Genomic DNA, 13,281 nt, shown 5'->3' on the forward strand with positions numbered 1-13,281 from the left:
CGGAAATGAGCGACTGTGGTCGATCTAGCCTTCAGAATTACGTCACGAGCTCTCTCGGTGGAGTGAAACTGCCGTCTGCTCCTTGCTATCTAAATTATAACTATTTATAAATTATAAACTCTCGACCATCTCACGCTTCTGTTTAATCAGTTTTCCGTCTGATGTTTATTCAGCTGTGTGAAAACCCTCCCGAGGGATTAATAAAGTTTTATTTAATCTAATCTAGTAACTTTAATCACAGCCAAACCGATTTACTCAGGAAAAAAAACACTGAAAAAGTCAAACAATAACATGTATGAGTTATTTAAGTGACTTATATATAATGTTTAACCTGAGTAGCGAACGTCCGCAGAGATTTGAAGACGTGACGGGAGTTTGCTGTTCTCCCCGGCTCAGATATCTGAAGTTTACATTCTCGCCTGAAAATATGTTAAAAGTGTATTATGCGACCCAGAAAGAGTAATAAGAGCAACATTAAAGGTAAGTAGCTGCAGTAGTAGTAGCCATTGTTGGAAACTGGATTTGGCTGGGCCAATCTGGGATATGCTTTTTCAATTTTGTTGTCCGGGTGGAAAATCGGGAGAAATTCGGGAGAATGGAGGCTCCGGGAGATTAGGGGCACTGAAATTCGGAATTCTCCCGGAAAAATCGGGAGGGCTGGCATGTATGCAATATTTTTGACTATTTTAAAGAAAAAGCAGTAAAGATGAAAAGAAAGAAAGAAGAAAGAAAGAAATAACACATAAAAATGTTTGTGACTATTCTGTGAGGTAAGTGGTGGAAGAAAAAAGTTTGATTACGAGTTAATAAACAGAGATATATAAAATGCAACTTTACAGGTTAAAATCAAAGAACTGTTTCACTCTGAGGTGTTATTCTCATTTCATTCCACTAGATGTCACCAAAGTAAGGTTTAAATCAACAGAGAGCAGGAAGTAAGGACTGCGGTCAGAGACGAATGATCCAGGGGCGTTTTTAGCCCATTTTAATCAAAATGAATCAAAGCACCCCCAAAGATTTCTTACTTTTTTGACAATATTTGGTACAGGATAGTGTCATATTTTTTGTGTGATACACTACAAAAATATAGAAAGCATACAGTACTTGGTTGAGATGTAATATTCTAACAACAAAAGTATAGATAACCCCCCCCCCCCCTCCCAAAATGGTTTGTTCCAGCTCGCCTCTCCCCTGCTCTGGCTCTAGCGCTGTTGCTGCCAGAGCGATGGTGGTAACCACGAGACAAGGCTAATCAAAAGGTACTGGCTGAAGCATATGCTCACAACAACACAGCCACCATGAAGAGTATATTTATACTGTCAACAGAGAAACACTCAATTACAGGCAATCTTTTTCTTAACATATTTTCATGTCAGATGAGTTTTGTCTTTCCTTCTTTCGTTCCCCCGACGTGTCTGCTGTGAATATTTCATAAACAACAGCAGTTGTGCTGGGACAGCACGAAGCTCCAGCCTCAGTAAAACATCATGTAGGTGTTACAGGACGAAGCATCGCTCAGGAAAGTTTATTTATGGTTAGAGGTGAAGATGTGACGATTGGTCAGAATCAGCCCCTGAAAATGTGATTAATTTGACCTTTTTATTTAAAAAAAGAAAACAAATTTTGTCAGTTTTTTTAAATTTAAATATACATCGTTAGGTAAACTAAAAACATAGCTGAAGCACACTGATCATCCTGTTGGATCATCGCTGGCCTGACGTGATGATCATAATTACTGACAGTCTGGCATAATAAGAGCTCATCTGCATCACTGTTTCACAGAAAAGCATCCTCGAGATGTAGAGATAACAAATTGGCAGCAGAGATGGTTTCAGATTGTTCTGGCACAAAAGCTTCGTATGTTTCAGTGTTTCACTACCTTTATCTTCTGGGAAACAAAAGTCCAGAAACATAATTCAATACACAAGCGAACAAACAGGCATGACGAACAGAAACAGACTGACAGAGAACAAAGGAAACCACAGGCTGTGTGTACACGGACACAACGAGGACTTATCAGGAGCCTGGAACAAAAACAGCTGAAACTAATCAAGCAAATAAGACTAAATATAAGACACAAGAAACAAATGACCAAAACCAGACAGGAAGTAACTAAATTGGCCGAGCATGGCCATCGTGGAGCTTTGGCTGCTCCGTGTGTCTCACATCACTTCCATGAAGGAGATCTCACTGAAACGATTTGCATCTCCATCAGCGTCACATCTGACTTTACGATTGGTCTGTGATCTCAGGTGCAGCGTTAAGTCCAGCAGCACAGTCATAACCGTAGCAGTCGTAACCGGGGCAGAGGTTGATCCTTACGGAAATGTCCTTTATGATCCACATGTTTGCTCTGCTGAGGATTTTACACCCGATGCCCCTCCTAACACAACAGTGCCATTTTTCTGGGCTTGGCACCAACTAGGAGTAAAATAATGAAGGAAAAAATGATAGGGAAGAAAATTTGTGGTAAAAATATATAAAAATAAATATAATACTTTTTAAAAAGGGACTAACCAGGTCAGTTGGTCAGAAACTGTAAAAGCCAGAAAATAAAATATAAAAACAATATAAAGAAAAGTGTTTGTGACTTTATTTGTCGGTGAAGGTTCTCAGTCATCCAGGTCATCGTCGTCTGAGGAGCTTTCTTTCCTTAGACGACTTTGTCAGAAGAAGAGTGAGTGTTATGAAGGAAAGAAGGCTCAGGGTTTAAGTAATCAGCATCATGGGCTCATCTGATTAGAATAAGAATAAGCAGTCATCTAATCATTCACAGGCTTCTCCTTTTATTCTCAAATCAATAAAGCAAAGAAGGAAGGAAAGACACACATGGACTGCCAATGCTGATTAAAGTTACTCATTACCTTAACAATACATAAAATAAAAACCCAACCAGAACCTCACCTCTGCTGTCACCCCTGTGGAGTGAAGAAAGAGTGAGGCAAAAGTGACTGCAGTCCTTATATAATGTGTGACAGGTGAGTGCAATTAAGGACCAGCACCACACCCAATCAAAGGTGAGAGAACTAAACAAGGTGCATCTGGTGAAGTGAGTGGGTGTGCTGGGATGTGCTAAAGGTGGGTCGTTACAGCAGTGAGTGAACATAAAAATCTAAGTAATAATATTTGTAAAATAGAGAAAAGCTTTTAATATTTGACATATTTTGTTGGCAAATTAATAAAAATGAAACCATTTTCACAGGAAAACAGAAAATCTGTATGAATGTAAACAAATCAGGACAACAACATTAGCACAGTGAGCAGTGTGGTCTGTTTGCATCTATGTGTGCTTTTGGGTTCAGAAGAAGAAGGCGTGTCAGGTGTGTTTGTGGCGCGTGCTCAGCTGGCTGACGGTCAGGTATGATGCAGGCGGTCACGCCCTCGTGCTTTACAGACGCCTGCCGTTGGAGTTGGAGACACTTTGAGGAAAGACTGTGGGGATGGAGCTGTTTTCATGTGGAGTCCTGCTGTTGGCCTTAACGCTTACAGGTGAGTCTCACCTGACATTTAAGACTCACAGTCTCATTTATTTTGCAGTTTAAATGATGATACAAAGAAATTCTGCTCGTCTCTTTTTACAAAATTGTAATAATTTACAATATTGTAAGTTCTAAACGGCCGTGGACACTCAGAGCAGAGGCACACATTTGTTCAGGTCGTAACATCAAACAAAATGAAAAGTCTGCTTTTAAATCTGTACATTTCCTGTTTTCACTGCTACACGAACACGAAAATCCAGACGAGTCAGTTTGACTCCGTGTTTCTCAGAGACCTGAGTCGGGCGCTTGTGCTGCTTTTACTGCTCGTTACAGAACAATACAACAAGCTGACTCGTGATCACCAGAAACAAATGAACAAATGAAAAGAGCCTCAACAACACCAGCTTCTACAATCTGAGATCTTAGAGTTAGAAGGATCGTTTCAATACTTTGTACTTTATTTCACTAAATTCAGAGATAAATGCTAAATATATAAAGTTTAGGATGTGAAATATCACAAATTTACTCAACTAATAAAATTATCAATTCATGTACATCGAAATGTCTCGGCATCAACAAAAAGCAGATAATTTGTATTGCTGTAGTTTTTCCTTCTGCTCATACGTTTACAGGTTTTTTTTTAATGGAAGTTCTGAGTAAAAGTATCTTTTAAATATCTGAATCTTTCCTCCACGTCACTGCTGACAGTTCCTGCTCTCAGGCGACTGGAAGAGATTTGTGGTCGTTTCAATTAGCAGTCATGGGAGTGAATTCATGTAATGAAGATAAGATTTTACAGAGCCCACGGCTCAGGTACAGATAACAGAAGAATGCAAAGAGTGTACCAGAATATAAACTCAAGAAATACAAAATAAATAAGATAATACAATATATACAACAGTAGGTTCTATGAATGCGTTCTGGATAAAGGGTCGTGGAAATATGCAGGTGGCTGCTTGTCCCTGAGCTTCTGACATGAAGATTTGAATTATTATTTGAATAAAAACTGAAAACTGCAGTTATTAGCTTGAGGCATCGAGTCAGTCCCACAGACAAGGGGGTTGCTGTGAGTGATGGATACAGACAGCACAGCTGCTAGCTGTCTGCTACCGTTTGCCTTCACTTTATTTAGTTATTCTTTGAAGATCGTTGTGTGAAGCGAGCGAACAAAGCAGAATAAGAGGAAGTGAAATAAAGTTCACCCGCATGAAAACAATCATGTGAACTTTGTCTCTTTCAGTCTGAACAGAAACCATCAGGAACTAAATAATATGTCATAGTGATGATGCCAGAGCACATTATGTACATACCTCTGAGATGCCAGCATGCACTGATTGAGTTTCTAAAGCGTGATGATACCGCCGCCGCGCTTTACTGATGGTGACAGTCAGCTGCTCAGCCCTGAGGGCCTGATGGAGGGGGGCTTCCTTATCTGTCGAGGACTGAAAGTTGATTCCAATAAAAGTTTAAGAGTATTTTAATTTAACATTAATTACAAAACAAGGAGAAATCAGCTGAGAAAAACAAACAAACATCATCATGACTTCATCATAGAATAATAAAACAGATCATCCCTGTAATCATTTAAAACATAAAAAGCAACAACGTGTTTTTCTGCTTCCTCTTACATCACAGGTCAGCGTTCAGACAGAGTCAAGGGCCCTTTCTCAATTCTCAAGTACGCGAGTACGTACTCGCGTTCTCGGCGGGTACGTACTCGCCGAGAACGCACGGGAGTACGGACTCGCCGAGAACGCGAGCACGGACTCGCGATTTGTACAATTGGAACACCAGCGTACTTGATGATGTCACAGGTCCGGAGTTTTTACTGCCGTCCTTAATTTAACTGTGAGTAATATGTTATGAAGCTTAACTTTAATCACAGCCAAGCCGGTTTACTCAGGAACTAATAAAAAGCCGAAATAAGCCAAACATTAACATTTAGAAGTGATCTAAGTGACTTATATATCATGTTTAACTTCAGTAGTGAAATCTCTATTAATAAAAATAGTGTACATGTACATATGTGTACATACCTTAATAAAAACAAGCAGGTGAGATGTTAGAACGCTTTTATTTTTATTTTAGTGGACACTCAATACAATAGACAACTACTGGGGTTTGGGGTTTGTTTAACCTGAGTAGCGAAAAGACTGCGGGGGGGTTGAAAACGATCTGCCGGGAGTCGGCTGTTCTCGCCGGCTGTAATAATCCTCGACCTCGCTGTCTGCTATGGAGCTGGCGGGTCACAGACGTCTCCGAAAACGTCGGACCTCGTTTGGAAATATATGATATCTTGATAAACTGAGCAGATATTCGAAGTTTACACAGCTACATTCTCGCTTGAAAAGAACTTAAAAGTTTATTTTGTGACCCAGAAAGAGTAATATTTAAAAGTTTTTAGACCCGCTCGTCCGCCATTGCCGCGTTGGAGTTTTGGACGAAATGCATTCTGGGATATTTAGCTGTACCAAGTCCACACAAGTCACCACCGATGCATGCTCGATAAAACGGGCGGAGCGAGAACACATCCGGGACTTTTTCGCGTTCTCGGCTTGATGCGTACTTCGAATTGGAACAGTACTTGGTCTCCGACTGATGACGTATCACGAGTACACGCACAAGTACACATCACGAGTACACGCACAAGTACACATATTGAGAAAGACCCCTTGGGCCTTTCTCAATATGCGTACTTGTGCGTACTTGCGTTCTCGTGTACTCAACAAAGTGTTTATTCAACGACGAGATTGAGTTTTTCATTCTTTAAATTTAATGTTTTTGTTGACAGTCTTTTAAAATCTCCACAGCGACAGAGGAAGTAGCTGATTTCCCTCTGAAATTTAATGAAGCATAAAGCAGAATGTTTCGTAAATGTTCGCAGTCAAAAGTAGGCTGGTAATACGGGTTGTTGTCAAACCATCAACCGTGGAAAGATAAAATCTTTAATGCCGTGCTTCTTCATACCACAGCCTCTCCGTGCATTTGTGTTCTTACTGTGGCCTACTTATATATCCTGCCTTTCAACATTATTGGGTTTTTTGTCTTGCTAAAAGATAAAGACATCGTTTCTGTCTTTTGTCATGCTGCATATTCCAGCCCCACCTAGAAACTCCAACAGCACGTTAAGAACAACCAGCCTGTTCAGTTCACGGAGATCTAACAAATACATCATGTCTGTTTCTATTGTCTCTAAACAGGAAGCAACGCACAGCCCGATGGTGAGTGCTGATAATCCATTTATTAATATAACTCAGCTATGCACGCACACAAGATAAGAACATGTATAAAATGCTTTTCAGCTGTATTATTATTTTCCATCGGTCACATTTTAATTTAATTTCTTCATCGTTAAACAATAAGTAGTCTGATGTCCCGTATTCCTCTATTCATTATGAAGAGGAATTTGAAATACACTAAGTTTCGATTTTGAATTTTCCAAACACATTAAGTCTCTTAAGATGTTCCTGCTATTTGGGCTCATTGAAATGGGACAGACTGATGAGCTTTCATTTGTTGACCTCTGGATTCACTCATGCTTCGTTTATGTGCCGACACGGCGTTATCTGGTCTGAAGCTGCTCTCCAGCTTTGAACGTTTGACAGTCATTTTGCTTTGTGCATAAATGTCTTTGCCTACAGTTTGTGGACAAGCTCCACTTAACACCAAGATCGTAGGAGGCGAGGATGCTCCTGCGGGAGCGTGGCCCTGGCAGGTCAGTCTGCAATCATCCGGTCGCCACTTCTGCGGAGGCTCCCTGATCAACAATGAATGGATCCTGACTGCTGCCCACTGTTTCCCCAAGTAAGCTCTCACCCTGTCGTGTGACCCGCCCTCTTCACCTGTCAACTATCAATTAACCACTCACAGTCACTACTTCTCGCTATTTTCAGCAACCCATCACAACTGACCGTTCGCCTTGGATACAAGTCGCTGCAAGGCATTAATGCTAACGGGGTCTTCCGCTCAGTGTCACAGATAATCAAACATCCACAATACAACTCCGACACCAACAACAATGACATCGCGCTGCTGCGGCTGTCCTCAACGGTTCAGTTCACGGACTACATCCGACCCGTGTGTCTGGCGGAGGTGGGCAGCGGCTTCCCTGCAGAGACGACCACCTGGGTCACCGGCTGGGGCAACATCCGAGACGGCGGTAAGAACTGGAGCGGCGACAGTTACTAACCTTTACTGTTATAGTCGGATTATGATCATACTCAGCTTCTGTTCATTTGGGATCAACACTTTCTGCTTTTCTTCATTTCCTGGCGTATCCATGTGATCTTAACGAGGTCAGTGTTTGCGGTAACGCCTGTTATGTTTAATCTGGTCATCTCAGGCTGCGCTGCTATAACTGACCTTAGCTTTAGCCCACCTGGTAAATCCTACTTTAAAAGTTTTTATTAACCAGTCGGTAAGATATAGCATTAGCTTAATATTCCCATTTTCAGTAATCCAGGCCATTAGTAAATTACATTTTTAAAAAATCTACATGCAAGTTCAAGTTAATGATTAACGATCAGTTTAAGATAGAACAACACGTTCTCACTCCCAAAGCGTAACATTTTACGCTAGGTGACAAATCGTCAACATATTACGTTTTCGGCTACCCACCACGTTCCTAAATGACGACCTCGGAAAAATGAGGAAAAATGAGAACCGTATGGACTCAATCTACACATGTTCGCTCTTTTTCTTCAAATCACTTAGAAACACGCTATTTAACATCATTAAAGTCCTGGTTAAGGTCAGGAAAAAGGTTAGGTTTAAGGCTGGAATACAGGGCTGGAACGTCTATTACCGCGGGAGCGTCATTGCACTGGATTTCGCCCATAACCCGCCGCGGACCATAAGAACGCCGAAGGTCTCCTTTCGCGTTCCTCAGGAACGCCGCGGGGCGTGACAAAACGTCGGCATATTACGCCTCGGGAGTGAGAACGGGCTGGATAGAATCAAGGTTTCAGGGGAAAAAACGTATTTCTATGTAGGTGTCACATTCGGGGGAGGGACTTAAGCGCAGAGTTCAATATAAGGAATGACGTTGATTTACAGAATCACCAACTGCAGATATATACAGTGGGGGAATTGAGGGTTTCCAAGGGTCCAAGGGAAAAATGCGGGAAGGGAATCTCGTTCACACGGTGGGTAGGTCACGGGTGCAGGAAAATTATACACAGGGAAAGTTCGGTTACTTTGAGGCAAAAACACACAGGAGGTTCAGAGCTGGAGATTCACTAACGTGTCTCATCCAGCGATGAGACTGTCTGCGTCCCGGCCTTAAATGTCCAACACATAATCGCAGCCTGATGAAGAGCAGGTGTGTGAGCCCGTAATGAGCTCCGCCCCGGCGGGGAGGTGAGAGGAGAAAGTCAACAGAAACACATGTGGCCTTGTGGAGCCGTCCGGGCAGACACAGGGACCATGGAGGTCGGTTAGAGAGTTCCTTCTGGGCACATGTAGAGCAAGCTGAGACATACTCCCTGGTGTCTTTGGCAATAGTGGGCCACCAGAAGTAGCGCCGGATGGTACGGAGCACCCCTGGATGGCTCGAGAACAGGGCGGTGTGGGCCCACTGGAGGATCTAAGGACGGACAGCGAAGGGCACAAAGAGGCGTCCTGGAGGACCAGTTCCTGGGTCCTACCCAAAGCGCTTTACAATACCACTATTCATTCACTCTCACATTCACACACTGGTGGAGGCAGCTACGGTTGTAGCCACAGCTGCCTTGGGGCAGACTGACAGAAGCGAGGCTGCCATATCGTGCCATCGGCCCCTCTGGCCAACACCAGTAGGTGGTAGGTGAAGTGTCTTGCCCAAGGACACAACGACCAGGACCGACATACTGTAGTAATAATGTAGGATCGAACCGGCGACCTTCCGGTTACAGATACGCTTCACAACCCCCTGAGCCACGGTCGCCCCAGTTACACAGGAGAGAGATGGCGAGAAAAGAAGGCACATGGATGGAGCTTACACTCCTGCTGGGACAGGAGCGCTCCAATCCTGGAGTCTGACGCGTCCACCTCCACAATAAACTGCTGTGTGAGGTCTGGTTGACAGAGAATAGGCACTGAGGAGGACTTGTCTTTGAGCAGGGTGAAAGCTGCGTGGCAGAATCCCGCTGAAAAGGAACCTTGGGAGAGATGAGCCTCGTGAGTGGAAGAGCGATCTTACTGAAGTCAAGGATGAGTCGCCTGTAGAAGTTTGCAAAGCCCAGGAAGCGCTGCAGCGCGACGGTTGGGAGGAACCGGCCATTCCACCACCGGTCGCATCTTTTCCGGGTCGGCCCGTAAGTTTCACCGCTCGACGATGTAGCTTGAGAACGCCACCGAGGTCACGTGGTTCTCCCCTTTCACAAAGAGCCTTTTCTCCAGAAGACGTTGAAGGACCTCCCTCACGTGCACTTGATGCTCAGCGAACGTCTTAGAAAAAATGAGAATGTCATCTAGATAGACAAACACACAACGGTTAACAAAGTTGTGTTGCACATCATTGAGCATGGCTTGGAATACTGCAGGGGCATTAGTCAGACCGAAGGGCATCACAGGGTATTCGAAGTGGCCTAAGTGGGTGTTAAATGACTAGGTGTATCCCTAATCTGCACCAGGTGTTAGGCGTTGCGTAAATCCAGTTTGCTGAAAACTGTCATGGCCTGAAGCAGCTCAGAAGCGGAGGAGAGCAGCGGCAGCGCCTACTTGTTTTTCACTGTGATCATATTCAGGCTTCGATAATCTACGCACGGCCGCAAAGACTTATCTTTCTTAGGATAGGAAAAGAGATCGATGACACAATCATATAGACGGTGGGGCGAAAGTGAGCGTGCCCCATCCTTACAAAAAACCTCCTGCAAAACACGGGAAATTCCCAGGACCGCAGAAAGGTCCGGGGGATCGAGCGGCGCATGAACGGGAGGCGTGGCATCCCGGATGCAATGGATATGGCAGTTAACGCTCCACCCCAGGATCTTCCCTTTCTCCCAGTCAATATGTGGATTATGAAGCCAGGGATGACCCAACACTAACCGAGTGAGCCGTGCTTTGAACACGGAAAAACAAATCCTTTCAGTGCGATTGCTGGAGAGCGAGGCTCAGACACGTGGGTTGTATCATCAAACTGCTCATATCTGTTTGGTTTTTTCCAGTTTCCCTTCCTTCCCCTGGGACTCTACAGGAGGTGAGCGTCCCTATCGTGTCCAACTCCGACTGTAACAATGCCTACAATGGTAGAATCACAAGCAACATGATCTGTGCCGGCGTGGCTCGGGGAGGAAAGGACTCCTGCCAGGTGAGTGTCCATATGAACACCTACAAACGAGTGTGAAGCCACGATGTGAAGCACCAATCACAACGCAGACAGTGGGACCTCTGAAGGACCCAAAATATGAAACATGTATTTGTTCTCACTTTTGTCGGACTCTAAAGATCAGCTTGACTGAGTTTGTGTCCAGATGTTTTCATCACATTGAAAAACTCGCTCGACTTAAACTGTCTGAGGATTCGGATTATTTTAGAGGTATTAACATAAATTAGATAAAGAAAATTAAGTGTAAATGCTAAAAAACAGCGTAAAAAGGTATGTTATATAAAAATGAACACAGTAACAAGAACTATAACAATGTTTACCATTGATTGATTGATTGGTAATTGATTTATTGATCTTTTTCATACAGAATTTAACATTTGTGGGGTTTTTTGGTGTAAATTGTGTCTCGCAAATGTTAGAAAATTCACTTTTTACACAGATGTAAATATATCCATAGATGCATCCACATGGCTGCTGGTGCTATAACCACCATGTCTGATGTGTGCAGGGTGACTCTGGAGGCCCACTGGTGGTTAAACACAGCTCCGTTTGGGTCCAGGCTGGAATAGTGAGCTTTGGGAATGGCTGCGCCTTGCCCAATTTCCCAGGAGTCTACACTCGTGTATCACAGTACAAGTCCTGGATCAACAGCCAGATCGCCTCCAACCAGCCGGGCTTCACCTTTGTACCCTCCTCGGCTCACTTCATCTACCCCTCAGTTCCTCTGCTGCTCTCCATCCTCCCCATCCTCTTCTCTCTCTTTGTCCTCTCATAGGAACGCATCATTTCTGCTGAATATCACTGGAAAACTGTATTTTCATCATCAGACAACAGAAAAATGTTCCCTAACATTAGAGAAAACGGGAATCCTGGGAATGTTTGGTTTTATTTTTGTTTGTCAAGTCAATAAAACAGATTAAAAAACAACAAATCCCCCCCCCCCCCCCCCCCCCCAAAAAAAGATTGATTACTTCCATTAAAAACAATGCTTACATGAACTGCAGAATAATGACTGTTAAACTTTTAAGTATCACTGATTAACAATGCATATTTATAAAAACGTCAAAGCCTGAGCACTGTTATAAATACATTTATTTTGAGAAAAAAAAATCGGTCGTTAAAGGATTTCAAAGAACAATTTGAAAAAAGCTTTAGCAGAATTATTTTATATTTGATTAATGTTTTCGTTCAATTAAAACTGCCATCCATCACATCAAATACATCAAAAGGAAGAAATTAGCAATGCCGTATAATAACTACAACAACTGTTATCTTGAATATGTTTGGCCAAAACACTGGTGTAAAAAAACTATTAAGATTTTAAAATATATTTTCACAATTTAAAGACAGAATATATAAAATATAAATTGATAAAATGACATTTTGAAATGTAACATCTTATTATTCTTTGACTTTTAGAATTTAATATATAAAATCAACGAATGATGATGATGATGATAATAATAAATTAAATTAAATTGCTTATGTTTAAACCTCTGTATGCGCTTAACTTTTATCTGTTATTTTTATTATTGTGTATATTTTCAGTTTTTGTGTTTTTATCTGTTGTACAGTGTCCTTGGGTGCTTTGAAAGGCGCTATTTTTAAATAAAACGTAGTATTATTATTATTATTATTATTATTATTAATAATATAATAATAATAATAATAATAATAGATTGCATTTATATAGCGCTTTTCGAGACCCTCAAAGCGCTTTACAATACCACTATTGATCCACTCTCACATTCACACACTGGTGCAGGCAGCTTGCAGCCACAGCTGCCCTGGGACAGACTGACAGAGGCGAGGCTGCCACGTCGGCCCCATTCTGAAATGATTTAATTCACTTTCATGTTATTTGGTAAATGGCCTGTATTGTATAGCGCTTTACACATCCAGTCATCCACACATTCACACACTATTTACATTGTGCTGAATCAAACACGGACTGTCTCAGTCGAAGCAGAGAGAAACGCGAGGAGGAAAAACTTTCTGAATATGAAGGAATGTCAGACAGAACCAAGCTGATCTCAGACCTGCACAAACACAATCAGTCTTTGTACAACCATGATGAAGAAACTGAAGCCATTTTATTGACTTTCTCTTTTTATCTTTCTTTTCGTTGATTAATTTTAATGTTTTAAAATGTTTGAGCCAAGTGCCGGTAACTGTGATTTTCTGTTTAAGTCCAATAAACAGGAGGAATATTTACTATTAACTTTTGCACATCTTATTAAAATAATCGGGGATATTTGTGTGGCCTGTGTTTAAACCTGCTGCTGTTTGTTTGGTATGTTAGTGAAAACCTGTCTGCCGTGATATCTGTGCTCTTTTATTCTATTAAATAAAACATATTTTCCTAACGTGCAGGATTCTGTGTGCAGCTGTAAAAAAATGTAATTATTTCATTCTGCATGATAATCGAGAGGATGTGGGACTTTGGCCTTCATCAGAATAACTAATGTTACCTCGGAAACAAAGTCGACCATTGGT

General features: G+C 42.1%; 1 protein-coding gene across 2 annotated transcripts; it reads left to right on the top strand.

Moving 5' to 3' along the window:
• Positions 1-3,213: 3,213 nt before the first annotated feature.
• On the top strand, positions 3,214-12,103 carry LOC146519400 (serine protease 1-like). 2 transcript variants are annotated; one of them, XM_085156559.1, is made up of 6 exons: positions 3,214-3,489; positions 6,680-6,700; positions 7,121-7,283; positions 7,373-7,638; positions 10,625-10,767; positions 11,294-12,103. In XM_085156559.1, the coding sequence occupies exons 1-6, from the start codon at positions 3,441-3,443 to the stop codon at positions 11,558-11,560; spliced, it is 909 nt and encodes a 302-aa protein (XP_085012685.1). In that variant the 5' UTR covers positions 3,214-3,440; the 3' UTR covers positions 11,561-12,103. The 2 variants fall into 2 exon arrangements, with proteins under 2 accessions (XP_085012685.1, XP_085012686.1); XM_085156560.1 differs by lacking the exons at positions 3,214-3,489; positions 6,680-6,700 and adding an exon at positions 6,724-6,763.
• Positions 12,104-13,281: the final 1,178 nt, after the last annotated feature.

The sequence above is a fragment of the Neolamprologus multifasciatus genome, chromosome 4 (genome assembly GCF_963576455.1).
Source record: "Neolamprologus multifasciatus chromosome 4, fNeoMul1.2, whole genome shotgun sequence".
Taxonomy (NCBI): domain Eukaryota; kingdom Metazoa; phylum Chordata; class Actinopteri; order Cichliformes; family Cichlidae; genus Neolamprologus; species Neolamprologus multifasciatus.

Excerpts from the sequence above, each read along its gene's own strand:
- LOC146519400 (XM_085156559.1), top strand. The coding sequence starts at position 3,441 with ATGGAGCTGTTTTCATGTGGAGTCCTGCTGTTGGCCTTAACGCTTACA. Across the intron at positions 3,490-6,679 it reads GTTGGCCTTAACGCTTACAG|GAAGCAACGCACAGCCCGAT; the intron begins GTGAGTCTCACC and ends GTCTCTAAACAG. Across the intron at positions 10,768-11,293 it reads GAGGAAAGGACTCCTGCCAG|GGTGACTCTGGAGGCCCACT; the intron begins GTGAGTGTCCAT and ends TGATGTGTGCAG.